The following is a 16213-nucleotide window of genomic DNA, read 5'->3' on the forward strand; positions in this document are numbered from 1 at the left end:
ATACATGCATTGATCATTGTGTGTATTTGGTGTGATGATGCAGTGTCAATTAGAGATGGCGAATGAGAGGAGCTAGCATTTGCAGGCAGATGCAGAAATCAAGTAGCTATATCTATATTACATTTCCATCAAAATAACTACTCTGTTCTTCCCACCCACCTTCTGTGTTTTGTATTCAAGCAGAGTCACTCGCAGATGTTCCTGGTTTGATCCATATATCTTGTACCACTCTTTATATATATTACTTGTTCTGTTTCCTTGTATACCTTCATTATACAACATCACCTTCACTTCACACACATGGGGAATGCAACCTGCATTTTTACTTTTTTTTTTTTAAATTTTTTATTAGATGGCATTTAGTGATACGAGCAGAAATAAGCTAAGTTTTTTCATTCAAATGGGCTTTTGGAGGCAAGAGGCAAGGGCTTAGCAAACCTTCGACATTAACATTGTGGCCAACACAGGGCAATGCGCATACACCGGTCTATAATTTATGCTCTGTCAGAAGATAAGTAATTTTTTGTTTGGCAAACAAGAATTGAATTGAAAGGAATGGAAACAAAATGAAACTTGTCTATGCAATTTAGGGGTGACCAAACGGTCGGTTCAGCCAAATTCGGGTAATTAACTGAATTAATCGAAAAATTCGATTAAATAGTGCTATTAAGCAAACCGACCAAACTAATGGAGGACAATGAACCAAACCCGACCGAATTACCAATTCGGGTAATTCGGTTAACCGATTTTATTTGAAATTAATTGCTAGAAATAGAGCCCAAAACAAAGAAAAACAACGACAAATAATAATAATAATAATGATCCGGGAAGTCATAATAAAATTCAATGCCAGCAAAACAGCTTATGGGCTCCTTAATGCACTTGCATGTTGCATAAGCAATATAGGGTTGTTCACAATAAGCATAACCAATGTTCATAAAATTGCCAAACCAAATAAAGAGTTTAAGCACAAGTTCTCTTTCTACTAAAGGCAAATTAAGCAAGACAATCCCAGAGTTTAATAGAAAATATAAAAAAAGGGTAGGGTGGAGTGAAGAGCTGAGGACGGCGAGGAGGGATTCGCAAAACCAGGAGACTAAAGGTCCGAAGGAGAGGGCCGAGAGGCTGTAGAGCTGAGCTACCGAAAACTTGAAGAGGGGATTTGCCAACTCCGAGAGGTGGTCCGATGGAGAGCTGCGGGCTTGCAACGCAGATCGGCAGAGCGCAAAAGAACTTCACAGTTCACACTTCACACAAACGAAACCTTAGCCCTAAGTGAGTCTGTGAACAAAGTGAGGTGAGCTGTGAGTGTGAGATACAAGAGAGTGTGTCTTTGAGTCGTGCTTATTCCCCCCAACGCCCAAGCCCGATTGTCCAACCCAAGCCCTATTCCGATATTCCCTAACAAAAAAAAAAAATTATATTTAAAATCTAATTAATTAATAATTCAGTTAATCGGTTAAAAGAATTACTTTTTATTGTTAACCGAACAGAAACCGATTAACCGAAATTTTGTAAAATTCCAACCGAACGGGGTTTTTTACCCGAACAGAACCGGCCAATTTCGGCCGATTAATTCGGTTAATTCGGTTTTTCCCAAATTATGCTCACCCCTACTATGCATTGTCATTTCATTCTATCCCATTTCATTCCATTTCAAAGCACCAAACAATGGGTCAATGTCAATAGGAGAGTAAGAATTGTAGAAAGCATGTACTTTGGATGAATGAAATTGATGAGAATTGAGCTATGAGAAGCTTTTAGAAGAATTTAAAAGTTACAAATAGTTACATAATATATAAGGGTTTTAAGAGGCAATTTACCTAGCTAGCCCGACCCCAACACCCAAAAGGGAAAAATCCAGGTCCTCGTACTTCGAAATACAAATAACCAAAAAAAAAATAAAATACAAGAGACTGGACAATCACTGGTAAATAGTAGGAAAAAAGTTTCCTCAATTTAGTAAACTAGCCTAGCCGCAGTAACACAGTTTAAGAATGGGGAGATAAATATGTAGTAGAAATGGTTACAACTCGCATTACACTGTAGGAAGTTCACCACAATCGCTGATGACCACTTTCTTCCGAGGACGGTCTCCTCTCTCCGTCTCCTGAGACTCGATCAACTTAACAATGTCCATGCCTTCCAAAACTTGCCCAAAGACAACATGCCTCTGATCCAGCCATGGAGTCTGTTGTTCACCACAGATGCACAGAACTAAGTATACACAAGGTTTCAGACAGTTGTAATGCAAATACTTTTTGCTAATGTTTTTAAACACTCTTGCTGCTCACCTCAAGACAAGGTATGCCTAAAAGGTTAAAACATCCCTAGTCATAGTGCCTCCCTAGCCAACATTCCCATTTAAAACCTATCCCTTTTCAAATTACCTCCCAGGGTGGCTAAGAAGTTGGAAAAGATCATGAGGGGTATTTTATTGTCTGGTAATGGGGAGAATAAAAGCAATCACGGGTTAGGCAGGATGCTGTTAGGAAGCGCAAGTCTGAAGGGGGCCTGGGTCTTGGTAATTTGGTTTCTAAACATGTATTGGGAAATGGTTATGGACGCTCCTTTAGAACCTAATTCCTTATGGCATAAAGTAATAAAGAGTAAATATGGTTTGCACAGAAATGGATGGGATTCAAAAGGGAGTGGCATTGCTACTTTAGCAAGTCCTTTGAAATTTGTTTCACAGGTAGCTTGCCCTTTCTTCACTTTTACTTGTTCCAAAGTGGGGATTGGGAACAAAATTCATTTTTGGGAGGATATTTGGGTTGGTGAGTCTTTGTTGGAGCTGTTGTTGCCGCACTTGCTTAGACTTTCCTCTGTCGATAAGGCACCAAATTCAGCTTTTTATTTCAATGGGGGGGACTTTTTTTTTTTTGGTATTTCCATTTTTTTAGTAGTTTCAATGAAAGAGAGGATGATGAGTTAACTTGTTTGCTGAGTAGATTGGGTTCTTTCTCGCCAAATTTGGAGGACACAAGGCTTTGAATTGGGGACACTTTGGGGTCCTTTTCTTCAAAGTCCTTCCCCCCCCCCCCACCCCCACCACTTTTTCAAATCTTACAAAATCCACAAACTATAGTCCCTTCTTGTTAAATAAAGTTGTTTGGAAAGCAAAGATTCCATTTAAGGTTCAAGCTTTTGTATGGATTCTCATACGCAACAAGATTAATACAAATGATGCGGTACAGATCCGGAGACCCTACAAAGATGTTGGTCCAGATATTTGTACGTTGTGCAGTGGTTCAAATGAGAGTTCTAGCCATCTATTCCTTCATTAAAAGGTGGCGAGATACATGTGGAATAATCATTCTTTTGTTTTTTCGGAGAAGAGTGGGCAACTCCAGAATCTATCTTTGATTTTTTAAAGGTAAAGTTTTGGGGATTTGGGAAGAATAAAGCAGGAACTTTTGGGTCAAAACTGTGGGTGTTGTGGATTAGAAGGCCAGGATTTTCAAAGATAAGAAAACCCCTCCCTTACTCTGGGAGAAAGTTATTTTTACATCCCTTTTCGGGCACATTCTTTTGGGGTTTTTTGAGGGTTTATCAGTCTGATATCCAAAGATACTGGAAGGCAGCTTTAATGTGATTGCATTTCTTTGTTAGTTTTCCTCTTTTTACCGAGAGGATTTCTTATCCTCCATTCTCTGTAATTAGTCTTTTCATTTTTATAGATCCTTTTTTGCTATAAAAAAAAATATAAAGCTATGCATTTGCGCAAAAGGTTTTGGCTTTTTGGTTAGGGCTTCTGCATTTCAAATTTGTGGTTTGTATGTCATTTTTTGTTTTAAACTAGGGTAACAAATTTAAATTTTACATATAACACACACACACACATAAGAAAGGATTAAGGAATGTTCTAATCTTAGTGAATTTTTAACACTCTTGAACCTGAACCTTTTCAAGACGAATTGAAAGTAGGAATGATTATCTCTCAGCATGACTTATAATGGAATGAGAATGCAATGGAACAAAAGCTTGAATGAAAACTTGTGGAAATAAAAAGACAAATTTGATCCACTCCAATTAGATTCCATTCATTCCTATGAACCAAATGTATAGTTAAAGTAAATCATGCTGAGAGATAATCATTCCTTAATCCTTTCTTATATATATAATTATATGTGTGTGTGTGTGTGTGTGTTTTACATGAGCTGCAGAAGTAACCTGTGCAACTTATAGTTTAAATGACTTGACCAACCATCTTTTTCTCAATAACTTAAATGAGAAATCTGATTTTATTGACCTAGTCACACAAGTTACTTTTATAAGTAATCCATAACATCCTTAGAAATATGAAAATTTTTCCTAAAGGTACCTTGACAGTGCAGATGAAAAATTGGCTCCCATTGGTGTTGGGGCCTGCATTCGCCATACTAACCACTCCTGGTCCAACATGAGTCACTGCAAGACATTCACCGTTCAGACTGAAAACTTGAGAATAAAAGGAATAACCACATCCCAAGTCAATCTATCAGGATGAAGGGCAAGATTATATCTAAAAGCAACAGTCAATAAATCCCCAAGTAATTAACCAAACTGGAATATGACATTTGAATGATTCATTGACAGCTCAAATCTCCCCCATAAAAAAGAAGGCAGTAAGGCAACAGATAAAACAGCCCTTGCCATCTAAAACTCCTAGGGATCAAGGTAAAGTCAAATGTCGGCTTTATGTAGTAGTGGCTCCCAAACCTCTGATGACTACCAAGAGGCATGTACAAATGAACTTTTCAAAAGCTAGTAGTGCAAATCAACTTACACTTGAAGTTCTCATCTTTAAATGTACGACCGTAGATGCTTTTACCTCCAGTTCCCTGCAATAAATTTCCAATCCCAGACAATAAGTTAAAAGATATACTCACAAACATAAATGACAACACAAGGACACAAAATTATAGTAGCCTTTCTTTCTCTAGGGCAATCAAATAAGGTCTACAGTTATACTTAGTTGTAAGAATTACCAAACCAATGGTACTGTTAATTAATCCATAACAAAAAACACTAGTTACTTAGAAGGGATGAGAAAATATAATATGAGAAAAGCCTTCATGAACTCAACAAATCCTATCATTTCACTGCTCCTCAAAGTTAAGTAGATATGTGTCTTAGTAGTTTATTAGTAAGCATATTACACAAGATGTTATCGATACAAGTGCAGGGCATAAATAAAATTGCATAAATACGCGTTAAAATTCAAATTTCAAGAGTAATATGAAAAATATATTATCCATAGATTGGTCAATGGGATGTTGCAGGATGGACAAAAGCAGCTTGAAATCTTTGCTTTGGACACGTCTCAAATGCCATCATTGTAACATTCATATCCACTTGAGAAATTTGACAATTTTCTACCGAGAATGTAAAATCATATATATTGGCAATTAAATGAGAAGAGACCAATCAAATTGGTGGGATAGTGGAAAATGCTAGTAATGTCAAATGTGGACAATTGTTCCTAATGACAATAAGATTACATTTGCAGATTTGCTAACAGCAAGAGCTTGACTTTAAAATTGCATTCATTTGAATCCCGACTGCCAAAAGACATGAGGCACATCTTTAAGTCTGGATAGTGCTTTACATTTGAGAAAGTCCTCTCCCACCACTGTGCATCTCAATGCCCTTTCCAATGGTGTTGCATGAATCATTATTGCCCATCAACAGAACATCTTAAATTGATTCATATGTGGGGACCCTTCTTTTCACAGTATATATATACTTTTTTTTGGGGGGATAGCAAAAGAAGAGATTTCATTAGAAAAAGAAGAATTTACAAAGAGGATAATAAGCTATCTCCCATTAAAATTCTGGGAAAAACCATAAAAAGAAACTAAAGACAAAAAAGAAATACTTCTAAATATCAAAGCAAAAAATTTCTCCAATCTAGCTGAATTTCCAAAAAGCTCACTCCCTTAAAGCAGCCAGAGCCAACGCAGCATAAACAACAACAAAAAAACCAAGCCTTAATCCCACTAAGTGGGGTCGGCTATATGAATCATTTTCCGCCAATTTATGCAATCATGGACCATTTCTTTTGATAGATTCAAGGATATTAAATCCTTACTCACTATCTCCTCCCAAGTTATTTTAGGTCTACCCCTACCCCCTCTATTGCCCCCCATAGTAACTAAGTAACTCTTCCTCACAAGTGCACTATGTGGCCTACATTGCGAGTGTCCATACCATCTTGAGTCGTACCTCCCTTATCTTATCTTCTATAGGAGTTACACCTAACTTATCACGAATATGTTCATACCTTAATTTATCTTTCAATATTATACCACTCATCCATCTAAGCATTCTCATCTTGACAACTTTTTACTTTTTGGATATTATGTTCCTTTGTCACCCAACATTCCAATCCATATAGCATAGTTGGTCTTATAGTTGTCCTATAAAATTTTCCTTTCAATTTTAAGGGTATTCTACGATCACATAGCACACTTGAAGCACTTCTCCATTTTACCCAACCTGCTTTAACTCTATGCATTACATCATCTTCAATTTCTCCTTCAACTTGCATAATAGATCCAAGGTATCGAAATCTACAAGTGCTATTTATTTCTTCATCATCAAGTTTAACTATGTCTCCAATATTCCTCCTATCATTACTAAAATTACATTTTATATATTATGTCTTTTTCTACTTATCCTAAAGCATCTAGATTCCAAAGCTTCTCTCCATAATTCTAACTTAGCCTCTACTCCGTCCCTAATTTCGTCAATTAATACAATATCATTTGCAAACAACATACACCATGAAACTTCCTTTTGAATACTCTTAGTCAATTGGTTCATCACTAAAGCAAAAGATAAGGACTCAAAGCAGATCCTTGATGTACACTTATGGTGTTTGGAAATTCTCTAGTTTCTCCATTTATAGTCCTTATACTAGTCATTACTCCATCGTACATATCCTTAATGACATCGGTATACCTACTACATACACCCTTTTTTTCCTAAAACCCACCATAAAACTTCTCTAGGTATCTTATCATATGCTTTCTCAAGGTCAATAAATATCATATGCAAGTCTCTCTTCTTTTCCCCTAAACTTTTCCATTAATCTTCTTAAAAGATAAATAGCTTCTATGGTAGATCTCCCAGGCATAAAACCAAATTGATTTTCTAAGATCTTCGTTTCTAACTTTAATCTTTGTTCAACTACCCTTTCTCATAGTTTCATCATATGACTCATAAGTTTAATTCCACGATAGTTATTACAATTTTGAATATCTCATTTATTTTTATATATAGGTATTAAAGTGTTTTTCCTTCATTCAACTGGCATTTTCTTAGTTTCTACAACTGTATTAAATAAATTAGTTAAACCATATAATTCCATTATCACCTAAGCATTTCCAAACTTCAATTGGGATGTTATCTGGACCCATAGCATTCCCATTTTTCATCTTTTTTAGTGCAAACTTAACTTTGTTAACTCTAATTTTGCGAATAAATATTATATTTTTAGTCTTTTCCTCATTTTACAATTCTAAGTTTAAGCCTTCTATTTGGTTTTCGTTAAACAACTTACTAAAGTAACTTCGCCATCTTTCTTTAATGTCTTCGTCTTTAACCAAGACAATCTCATCCTCATTTTTTATATATTTTACATTTCCCAAGTCCTTGCTCTCCCTTCTCTAACTTTAGCAAGTTTAAATATATCTCTTTCCCCTTCTTTTGTACCTTATCTATCATACAAACTATTAAATGATCTATAGTTAGCTTCATTAATGGTTTTTTTTTGCATCTTTTCTTACCTCCTTATATTTTTCAAAGTTATTTCTGTTTCTACATTTTTGTCACGTTTTATACCAAATTCTTTGTCTTTATGATTTTTTGTACGTCTTTATCCCACCACCAACTCTATTCGCTATTTGAGAATTTTTCCCTTGATTCACCTAAAATCTCTTTTGCTATCTTTTTAATAGAGCTAGCTAATCTATTCCAAAGGGTATTTTTATCTATCCCATCCTCTATGCTCCAATCATCATCTTTGATCCTTTTATCTTTAAATTTTATTATATTTTCTCCTTTTAGGTTCCACCATTTAGTTCTCTTACACTGGTTTATTTTATCCTTTTTCTTTCATTTTTTAATACATATATCTAACACTAAGACTCTATGTTGTGTGGTTAGGCTATCACCTGGAATAACTTTACAATCCTTGCATGATAAATGATCTACCCTCCTAGTTAAAAAAATCTATTTAACTTCTATTTTGTCCACTTTTAAAGGTTATTAAGTGTTCTTCTCTCTTCTAGAAGCAAGTATTCATTATACTAAAATCATATGACATAGCGAAGTCTAAGATCATCTCTCCAGACTCATTTTTGTCTCCATATCCATATCCTCTATGTATCCTCTCATAATTTTTATTATCTCTTCCAACATGTCCACTCAGATCTCCTCCTATAAATATTTTCTCAGTCCCTAGTACGTGTTGTATAATACTATCCTTATCTTTCTAAAATTGTCTCTTAAGATTTTTTGCTAAATTGACTTGAGGAGCATAAACACTAATGATATTTATTATCTCTTGTCCTAATACCATCTTGATTTTTATAATTCTATCCCATACTCTAGTTACATCCACAACGCTATCTTTTAAGTTTGTCTATAATAATGCCTACTCCATTCTTATGTTTTTCTTTTTCAGTGTACCGAAGTTTAAATCCTGATTTATCAATTTCTCTAACTTTCTCCCCCACCCACTTAGTTTCTTGAAGGCAAATTATATTAATTCTTCTTCCGATCATTGTATCCACAATTTCCATGCTTTTACCCGTAAGTGTCCCTATATTCTAAGTTGCTAATCTAATCCTAGTTTCTTGAATTAACGTCTTTACCTGCCCACGTCCAGAATGATGCAGGAACCCTCGCATATTTGACATCATACCCGGGTGACAACCTAGCCCACCATCGCCCACTTTTCGCTATGCCTGGGTGGTTCAAGTGCAACACATCGCTCGTAACGGACGCCACAGCAAATATTCGGTAAGAATTCATATCATAGTGATCTGACAAATTTTATGCTGGCTATTAGCTACCTAACACAACCCTCCTCCTCTACCCTCCTTTTGATCATTGTTACCACAAATAATGAATCTTCTCCCAAACCGCTGCCTGCTCAATTTTTTCCCTGAAAACATCCGTGCATTAAGCTCCAACAGTAAATCCCACAGCACTGAAATATTCCACACTTCCACAGCGCATTCGTATCCTTTCTTCTTCTTAAGCCCTCAAAAGAGAGCCAGCAACCCATCCACCAATCACTGGACAAACGCAAGCTTCTCCCAACACATCAAATAAATTATTCCAAATGCTCCAAGCAAAATCATAGTGCAAGAACAAATGAGGAACCAACTCAAAATTCAAATAACAAAGCACACAAACATCTGGAGGTGAGGCCTTCACAAGTCTCCTAATTTGCAAAAAATTATTACTATTGATCCCACTAAGCACAGTCAGCCAAATGAAAACCTTAATCTTTGGGGGAGCTTTGACCTTCCAAAGACAAGGAAATAGAGGAAAACAAGAGTAGGAACAGGTCAAATACTCCAAGAAAGATTTACAAGAATCAACCCCTGAATGGTCCAAAGCCCAGGACCACTTGTAAACCCCTGAATGATCCAAAGCCCAGAACCAAGTATCCCTATCGCAAGAAATATGACAATTGTTCAACAACTATAACAAGGAGGAAAGTTCCATCATCTCTCTATCATTTAGAAATCTTCTAAAATAAAAGTTCTAAGAAACTAGAGTCAAATTTCCTTGCCTAGACTTTGATACAGTTGAACCCCTCTCCATTGCGCTAATTGTAGCTAACAACCCTTAAGTTTCACTATCATTGGATGTCCCAGTCAAATCCATATCTATCAACTCATTTGAAAATAAGGTCATTTCCATTTCGAAAATAGGGATGATTTAACATCCTCCATGGAAATCATCTCTCTCCAATAAATGATTGTCTTAAACTGCTTATACAAAAGGTGGCCATGACACAACAATAGAAGGACCTAAGCTTCATCCTCTATTCTAGCATCCAAATTCTCTAAATCCAAAATGATGGAATTGAATTTATCAAGATGGGTCCTAGTGAAAAAAAAAAAAAAAAAAAGCACTCTTTCAAATGAAGTTCACTCATGGAAGACTAGCATATAAAGAGACTCCAACACGTCAACCATGAATTGACAATCAACTCTTCATGAAGAACCACATGCAATAATTCATTTGACAAACTTAGCTGTAAATTGAAGTAAGAGCATGCATATCTAATTCTCCCTTTTCATCTTGAGTTATGTACCAAGCATCTTCTCCTTTCTAGCCAAAGCTTTCACCAAGACTTTATGAGAAAAGAGAACTTTCATCTTTTTAATTTCAATAGAAACAGAAATTTATTAAGGTAAAAGCAAAAACATAGAGGATGAGGAATCCTCAAAACAATCAGAGAAAGAATTTCATCTTGATTTTCCATAAGTTGAAACTTATGATCTGATCAAACTCAAATTTGAACTTCATAAACAATTCTTTGCCTCCAGTAGATAAAAATCCTAGGCTCTTATACCTATTTGCTGTGGAATATAATGTGGAATTAAGCGCAAAATATCAATGCAAATGACTACTACGTGCAAGAATAAAACAAAGTAGTGAAGTTGATAAATGCCCACATGAATTTACATGGTTGGACTACACTAACAAGTGCCATGACAGGAAAAATCCATTATGATTAGGAAGGGTATAAAAGAGATGCAACATGAAACTCTCAAGTTCAAAAACCACTATTGCACTCATTATCATGGAAGGAACTCATAATAATGGTTTTCTCACCTTAAAAAACCTAAACAACTTCAAATCCAAAACACAAGTCACTAAGAGTAATCAACAAACACTCTTGGTCTTCCTTCTACAGTCCAACTCTAAAAGCTCTGCTACCTCTGAAAACCAAAAGGATACAACCCACCTGTATACCCAAAAATCTGCACCAACAATTATCTTTGTCAGCTCGGCATTTGCTGTCCAAACTGCCACAAGCACTTCCCATGCAATGGGCTACTCATATAACAAAAAGGATAAATACCCAAACTTAAGTGCTTAAATTTATAGAAATTTAGAGACGTGGTCAACAAATTGACTCACATAATTTTTGTTCTGATATGTAACTTAAATTGAGTGGAAAAGGAACCACCAGCACAATAGGCTCATTACACAGCTACATTTGCATTAGTGAAAAAAAACCACAGAGAATTGTTGGCAAAGAGAAGGTGTAGCTCCCTTTTTGCCATACACATTTCCACCTTATGAGTTGGTCCTTAACAGAAAAATAGAGGGGGTGCCAATAAGAGAAGAAAACGCCCCATATTTTGGGGACTTTCTTCCTTCCAAAAAAAGAGCTCCCCTTGAAAGCTAGGGAGAACAATGAATTTAATATCCCTTGCTTATTTGAAGAAACCCCTACCAGAAGGCAAATGTCTTCCCTTTTATTGCACAGTACCTCCACATCCATTAAGAAATTAAAGGACTTAACCACCTTCAAAATTTTCTCCTTCTTCATCCTTTAAGCAAGCTAGCTAGATACTTCCTATCACTCTCTCCCCAAAGAGAAGAATTAGTTGATTATCTCAACCTAACTTTTGACATTCACACTCTGACCCTTTGGCTAGCCAAAATCCTTTTGGGCTTTCGTCAGGATTTGTGAGTGCTGATCAAGTTCTGGGCAGCTCTTCTTGGAATGAAACTAGACACCCAGGAGACCCTCTTATTTCTTTACCAAGTTATCAAGGCATTTGAGAGTGAGAGACCCTAAAGCTAGGAAACCTCTTGATGTGGTCTATGACTCTACGGTGCCCAGCCAAGAGACACGATGCATCTTAAGGCTTAAATTGCTAGAAAAGTAACAGTGGACAGATACCTTCATTGCCTTCTCTATTTCCAAAACGACACAGTTTTATGAGAAATGACGACTGCGTAAATAGATCTTCACTATCAATCAAAGACTAATGAGTTTAAGTTGAAACTATAATCTACACATAGCCAGAAAAAACAAGCAAAGACATTTTTTTTGCCAAAATCCTTCTGGTGGAAAATAAAATAAGGAAAAAAAATTCATATGCTGACATTGTAAATGCCATTGAGTTCCTAGACAACAAGCAATATTATTCAAGAATTTGCACAATACAAGCAAATGAAGGCATGAAGCTAGATAAAAGGAATAGATAAAATTGCCCTCCTACCAAAATACATTGACATGCTTTATCATAATGGTCATAACCCATAATGTTGCCATTTGAGTAAGAGGTTGGTGCTAATTACGACAGAATTGTAAAGGATTCATACATAAAGGCAATGTTACCACAAATGAATAAATTAGATGTGACCTACATTTCCCTTATCAAAGTCTCCTCCTTGAATCATGAAGTCCTTGATGACGCGGTGAAATGAAGAGCCCTTATAACCAAAGCCCTTCTCTCCTGATTTATTAAAATGAATAAATAATTGAAAAGAAATAATTACATCAAAATGCATTCTGAAGTCCAGTCAATCTTTCAACAGAAGTAATACTGATACAAGGTCTTAAATTTCGATTCCGACTCAAATTTCGAAGCTCCCAAAGTACGGAAATTTTTATGGAAATTCTGATTTCAATGTCAATTTCGATTTCAATTTGGAAAAATAAAGGAAATCAGTAATAAGGCATGATATTCTTTTATGAAACTTTAGAAATGATTAATAGACATAATAATGTAAGTTTTAAGACTAATATATTACAAGTAAATACATCTACACTGTGCATGAGGTGGAGAAGTTGTATGTGCATCAAACATATTTATAAGATGATGTACATTAAACAGATTTAGTGAATCAGTTAATGCAAATGAATTCATAAATCATTTAAATATTATTTATTCTACAAATAATGATAATTTAGACATTAATGGTTAAATAATATGTTGTAGTAGGTTGATTTTTTCATATAATTTCAAAAGCACTTGTAATAAAATTTTGTTTCGATAAAAACAAATAAAATAATTTAAGAGAGAAATTTCACTTCACTCTTAAATCTCTCATTTGAATTCTGAGAAAATTTCATTGCATAGTTCAAATTTCGACAACTTTCACTAAAATTTCAAGATTTGATAAATTTCGGATGATTCGTTGAGATTTCGATGGATATTATGCAAGAAGAAAATCGACTGGCATTTTGATTTTGAGGGTCACGAAAACTGGAAATTTCGACAATTTCGTGGAAATTAAAGACCATGATACTGAATAATAAATATCAAACTCAAAAACCATGTCAAGCACCTGTGCAAAGAGCTCGGAAATTCTCCGCTGTTTGGGGTACATCATCACCAAACAGTCCAATCACAATCCTCCCAGCAAGCTTCCCCACTGGATTCCCAATGCTTATATCAAAATACACCTTGCTGGTGACTTTTGACTGTAAAGCTACTTCCTGAAATTAAATCAAACAATAGTTACAACTTACAAGAGACAGACTGTCACTTGGTATCATTGCTTGTACATGATAGACACTTGCACATTCTTGGCTTTTTTGGCACCTTTTACTATGAGTTATTCTTCTCTTTTGACACTGTTTGTACATGGTGACAACCCCTTGGTGCCCTTTAAAGGAATTTTCTCTCTGCCACCCCCCCCCCCCAAAAAAAAAATGATAAAAATACAAATAAACAAATACATAAGCCTTTCATACCTATGCAGTTCATTTTCTCAAATGTACAAGCAATAGTATGAGAAGCCCACATTTTAGAAAGATATTAAATACGGTTCTTAGTTAAAAGAACATTCTTCAGCTCCATTCAGCCTGAAACTAATTGGGCTGTGTGTCTCTTGAGTTAAAATAAAAATTATTCCCTCGAAAACTAATTGGGGTGGCATGCATTGAGTTAAAATAAAAAATCTTCTCCAGAAATCAAAACAACTAACAACATAATATCTTAAAGTTTGTAAAATTACTCCTTTTTTAGTCAATATTAATGATAACACTCTTATGATTTTCAGAAACCTACACAACTCCAAAAACTATGGGGAAAATGTTAATATATTGAATCTTCCAACTTAGATCATTTGTCCCACCGTAAGATATACAACCATCACTTGGCTCAATTGAACCTAAACCAGTAGAACTACTAGAGGTTGCATCCATTAAAATTAAATTTTAAAATCCCCCATAAATCAAAACAACGGTGATATCTTTATATGCTTGGAGTTGCCCTCTTTTCTTCGCTTGCTAAGAGGGGGAAGAAATAGAAGAAAATTGTAGACATACAGAAAAGATGAATATGGATTAAAAAGATCACAATCGAGCCTGCAACTGCATAAGCTATGAAATGACAATTAAGTCAACATATGATATAAAATTGTCATCGATTAATCTAAACATTCATTTCCTACTTCCTAGCCATCCAGTATCAGTAATAGTATAATTGCACTATACTACTAACTACTTGCAACTTGCTGATTGGGAAAAACAAAAATACTAAATACTTACTACTCACACATTCCAATTTCCAGCACATAATAAAACCCTACGTAAATTAAAATTCAAGAACAATTTACAAGAGCCAAAACATGGATATTTCTTTGTTAAAATAAACTGAAAAATAATCTGAGGACGCTTCTTAGATGAGATGTGACTTCTAGCCTAACTTTAAATCCACAACACTTTCTCAACAACCAAACAGATGGTAATGAACGAAAAAACTACCCCTTACCTGAGCACTGGCGCGAACACGGCCGAAGAGACCGCTTTCTTTTGTCCGAAAATAACGGTCCAACGAAAACGTAATCGGCGCGAGACGCAGGGAGCGAGCGAAAACGCTCGACGACGCGAACGAAATATCTGAGGGCAAAGGGAGTTTCCGAAGCTTGGAAGCAGTACAGGCATAGCCGACCTTGACCTGGCTTCGAGGACCAGATAGAGAACCTACGTTTGACTGCGATGCGCAAAAAAGAGAAATGCAAGTGAAGATGGTGAAGCCAGAAAAGGACTGAAATGAGAAATACTGAGAGTAGATGAAGCTAGGGCTTTACCAGGGTTGTGAGCGGGGTAGCCATTGACGGAGCTCGAATCTTCTAAGAGTGTGTGTTGTTGGTGGAGTGGCAAGGGCAGTGGTAGTGGGTAGATTGGAGGAGGCGGAGAAGCCGAAGGGCACAGGTGGTGAAATGACAATTGCGTCCTCTCGCGTGGACTAGGATATGGAAAATCCGGTGGCAGTCTCGGAGTGGAAAAAAATCAATGGCTGTCGTAGCAAAACGACGACGTTTTTGCCTCAGACAGTAATTCAAAAAAATTCTCTCATTTTCAAGTAATTAAAACCCCACGACTTGGCATATACATACAAAATAGAAATAGAAAATTTAATCAGATAAATGTCAATCAATTTCAACATTATTCAACTCACCAATTTTAAAATGGGTTGATTATCATTTAAAATAAATACAATGAATACAAAACAACTCAAACTCTTCTTTTTGATATAATAAAATATCAAATTAAATTGTGTTAATAACAAATTATTTGATAATATTATTATTTTTATTAGACTTCAAAAATATCTCAAGTGATTGAAAATTGAAAATGATGTTTTAAGAATGCAAAATCACTCGAATTAAAATAGAAATATATCATCCTTGATAATTTTGAAGAAGTATTATTTAGTAATACAAATATTTGATTTATTTCACTATATTTGCTAGTTTTTGTAAAATGACAATTAGTAATGCATCGATTCTTTTATAATTTTGCAATTGTTTGTTTTTCACAAAATATACAACACCGTATATATGATAGAATGAAAGTTTCAATTGATTTTTTTTTTTGGGTATACAAGATAGTTACGTTTATCGTTTTAAGAATTATCTATCGACACATCGGGATATTTTTTATTAATTAAATTCACATATAATTTTTCTTTTATAGTTTACAAATGACATTTTTGTAGTTACGAGGCAAAATGACAAATGATATTTATTTTGATTTTGTTTTAATAACACCACTTAGGTTGCACTAAAAGTAATTAGTTTAATATATTAATAGTAAGTGTTCCTTGTGGTATTTGTAGGATTTTTTTAAACAGCTTATTGATTTATTGGAGGGAATAGACTTTTTAATAAATTATTGGTATAGATAATGGAACAAAATGACAAATGCTTTGACTCGATAAGGTACTATGAGGAG

General features: G+C 35.2%; 1 protein-coding gene across 2 annotated transcripts; it reads right to left on the minus strand.

Annotated features, from left to right (window-relative positions):
- Positions 1-867: 867 nt before the first annotated feature.
- Positions 868-15223, minus strand: LOC131144818 (photosynthetic NDH subunit of lumenal location 5, chloroplastic-like). 2 transcript variants are annotated; one of them, XM_058093704.1, is made up of 8 exons: positions 15067-15223; positions 14748-14969; positions 13318-13468; positions 12394-12482; positions 4769-4823; positions 4325-4410; positions 2043-2191; positions 868-1281 (listed from the first exon to the last, which is right to left on the minus strand). In XM_058093704.1, exons 1-8 carry the CDS (start codon positions 15088-15090, stop codon positions 1272-1274), a joined length of 786 nt encoding a protein of 261 aa, XP_057949687.1. In that variant the 5' UTR covers positions 15091-15223; the 3' UTR covers positions 868-1271. The 2 variants fall into 2 exon arrangements, with proteins under 2 accessions (XP_057949687.1, XP_057949686.1); XM_058093703.1 differs by having other exon boundaries at positions 868-1401.
- Positions 15224-16213: the final 990 nt, after the last annotated feature.

The sequence above is a fragment of the Malania oleifera genome, chromosome 12, assembly GCF_029873635.1.
Source record: "Malania oleifera isolate guangnan ecotype guangnan chromosome 12, ASM2987363v1, whole genome shotgun sequence".
NCBI lineage: Eukaryota > Viridiplantae > Streptophyta > Magnoliopsida > Santalales > Ximeniaceae > Malania > Malania oleifera.

What these genes read in the sequence shown, in the direction of transcription:
- LOC131144818 (XM_058093703.1), bottom strand. Translation starts at nt 15,090, where the DNA reads ATGGCTACCCCGCTCACAACCCTG. An exon ending in TTTCCGAGCTCTTTGCACAG is followed by an intron (nt 12,483 to 13,317) that starts GTGCTTGACATG and finishes TTAATAAATCAG; the next exon opens with GAGAGAAGGGCTTTGGTTAT. An exon ending in GAGACTTTGATAAGGGAAAT is followed by an intron (nt 4,824 to 12,393) that starts GTAGGTCACATC and finishes AATTTATTGCAG; the next exon opens with GGAACTGGAGGTAAAAGCAT.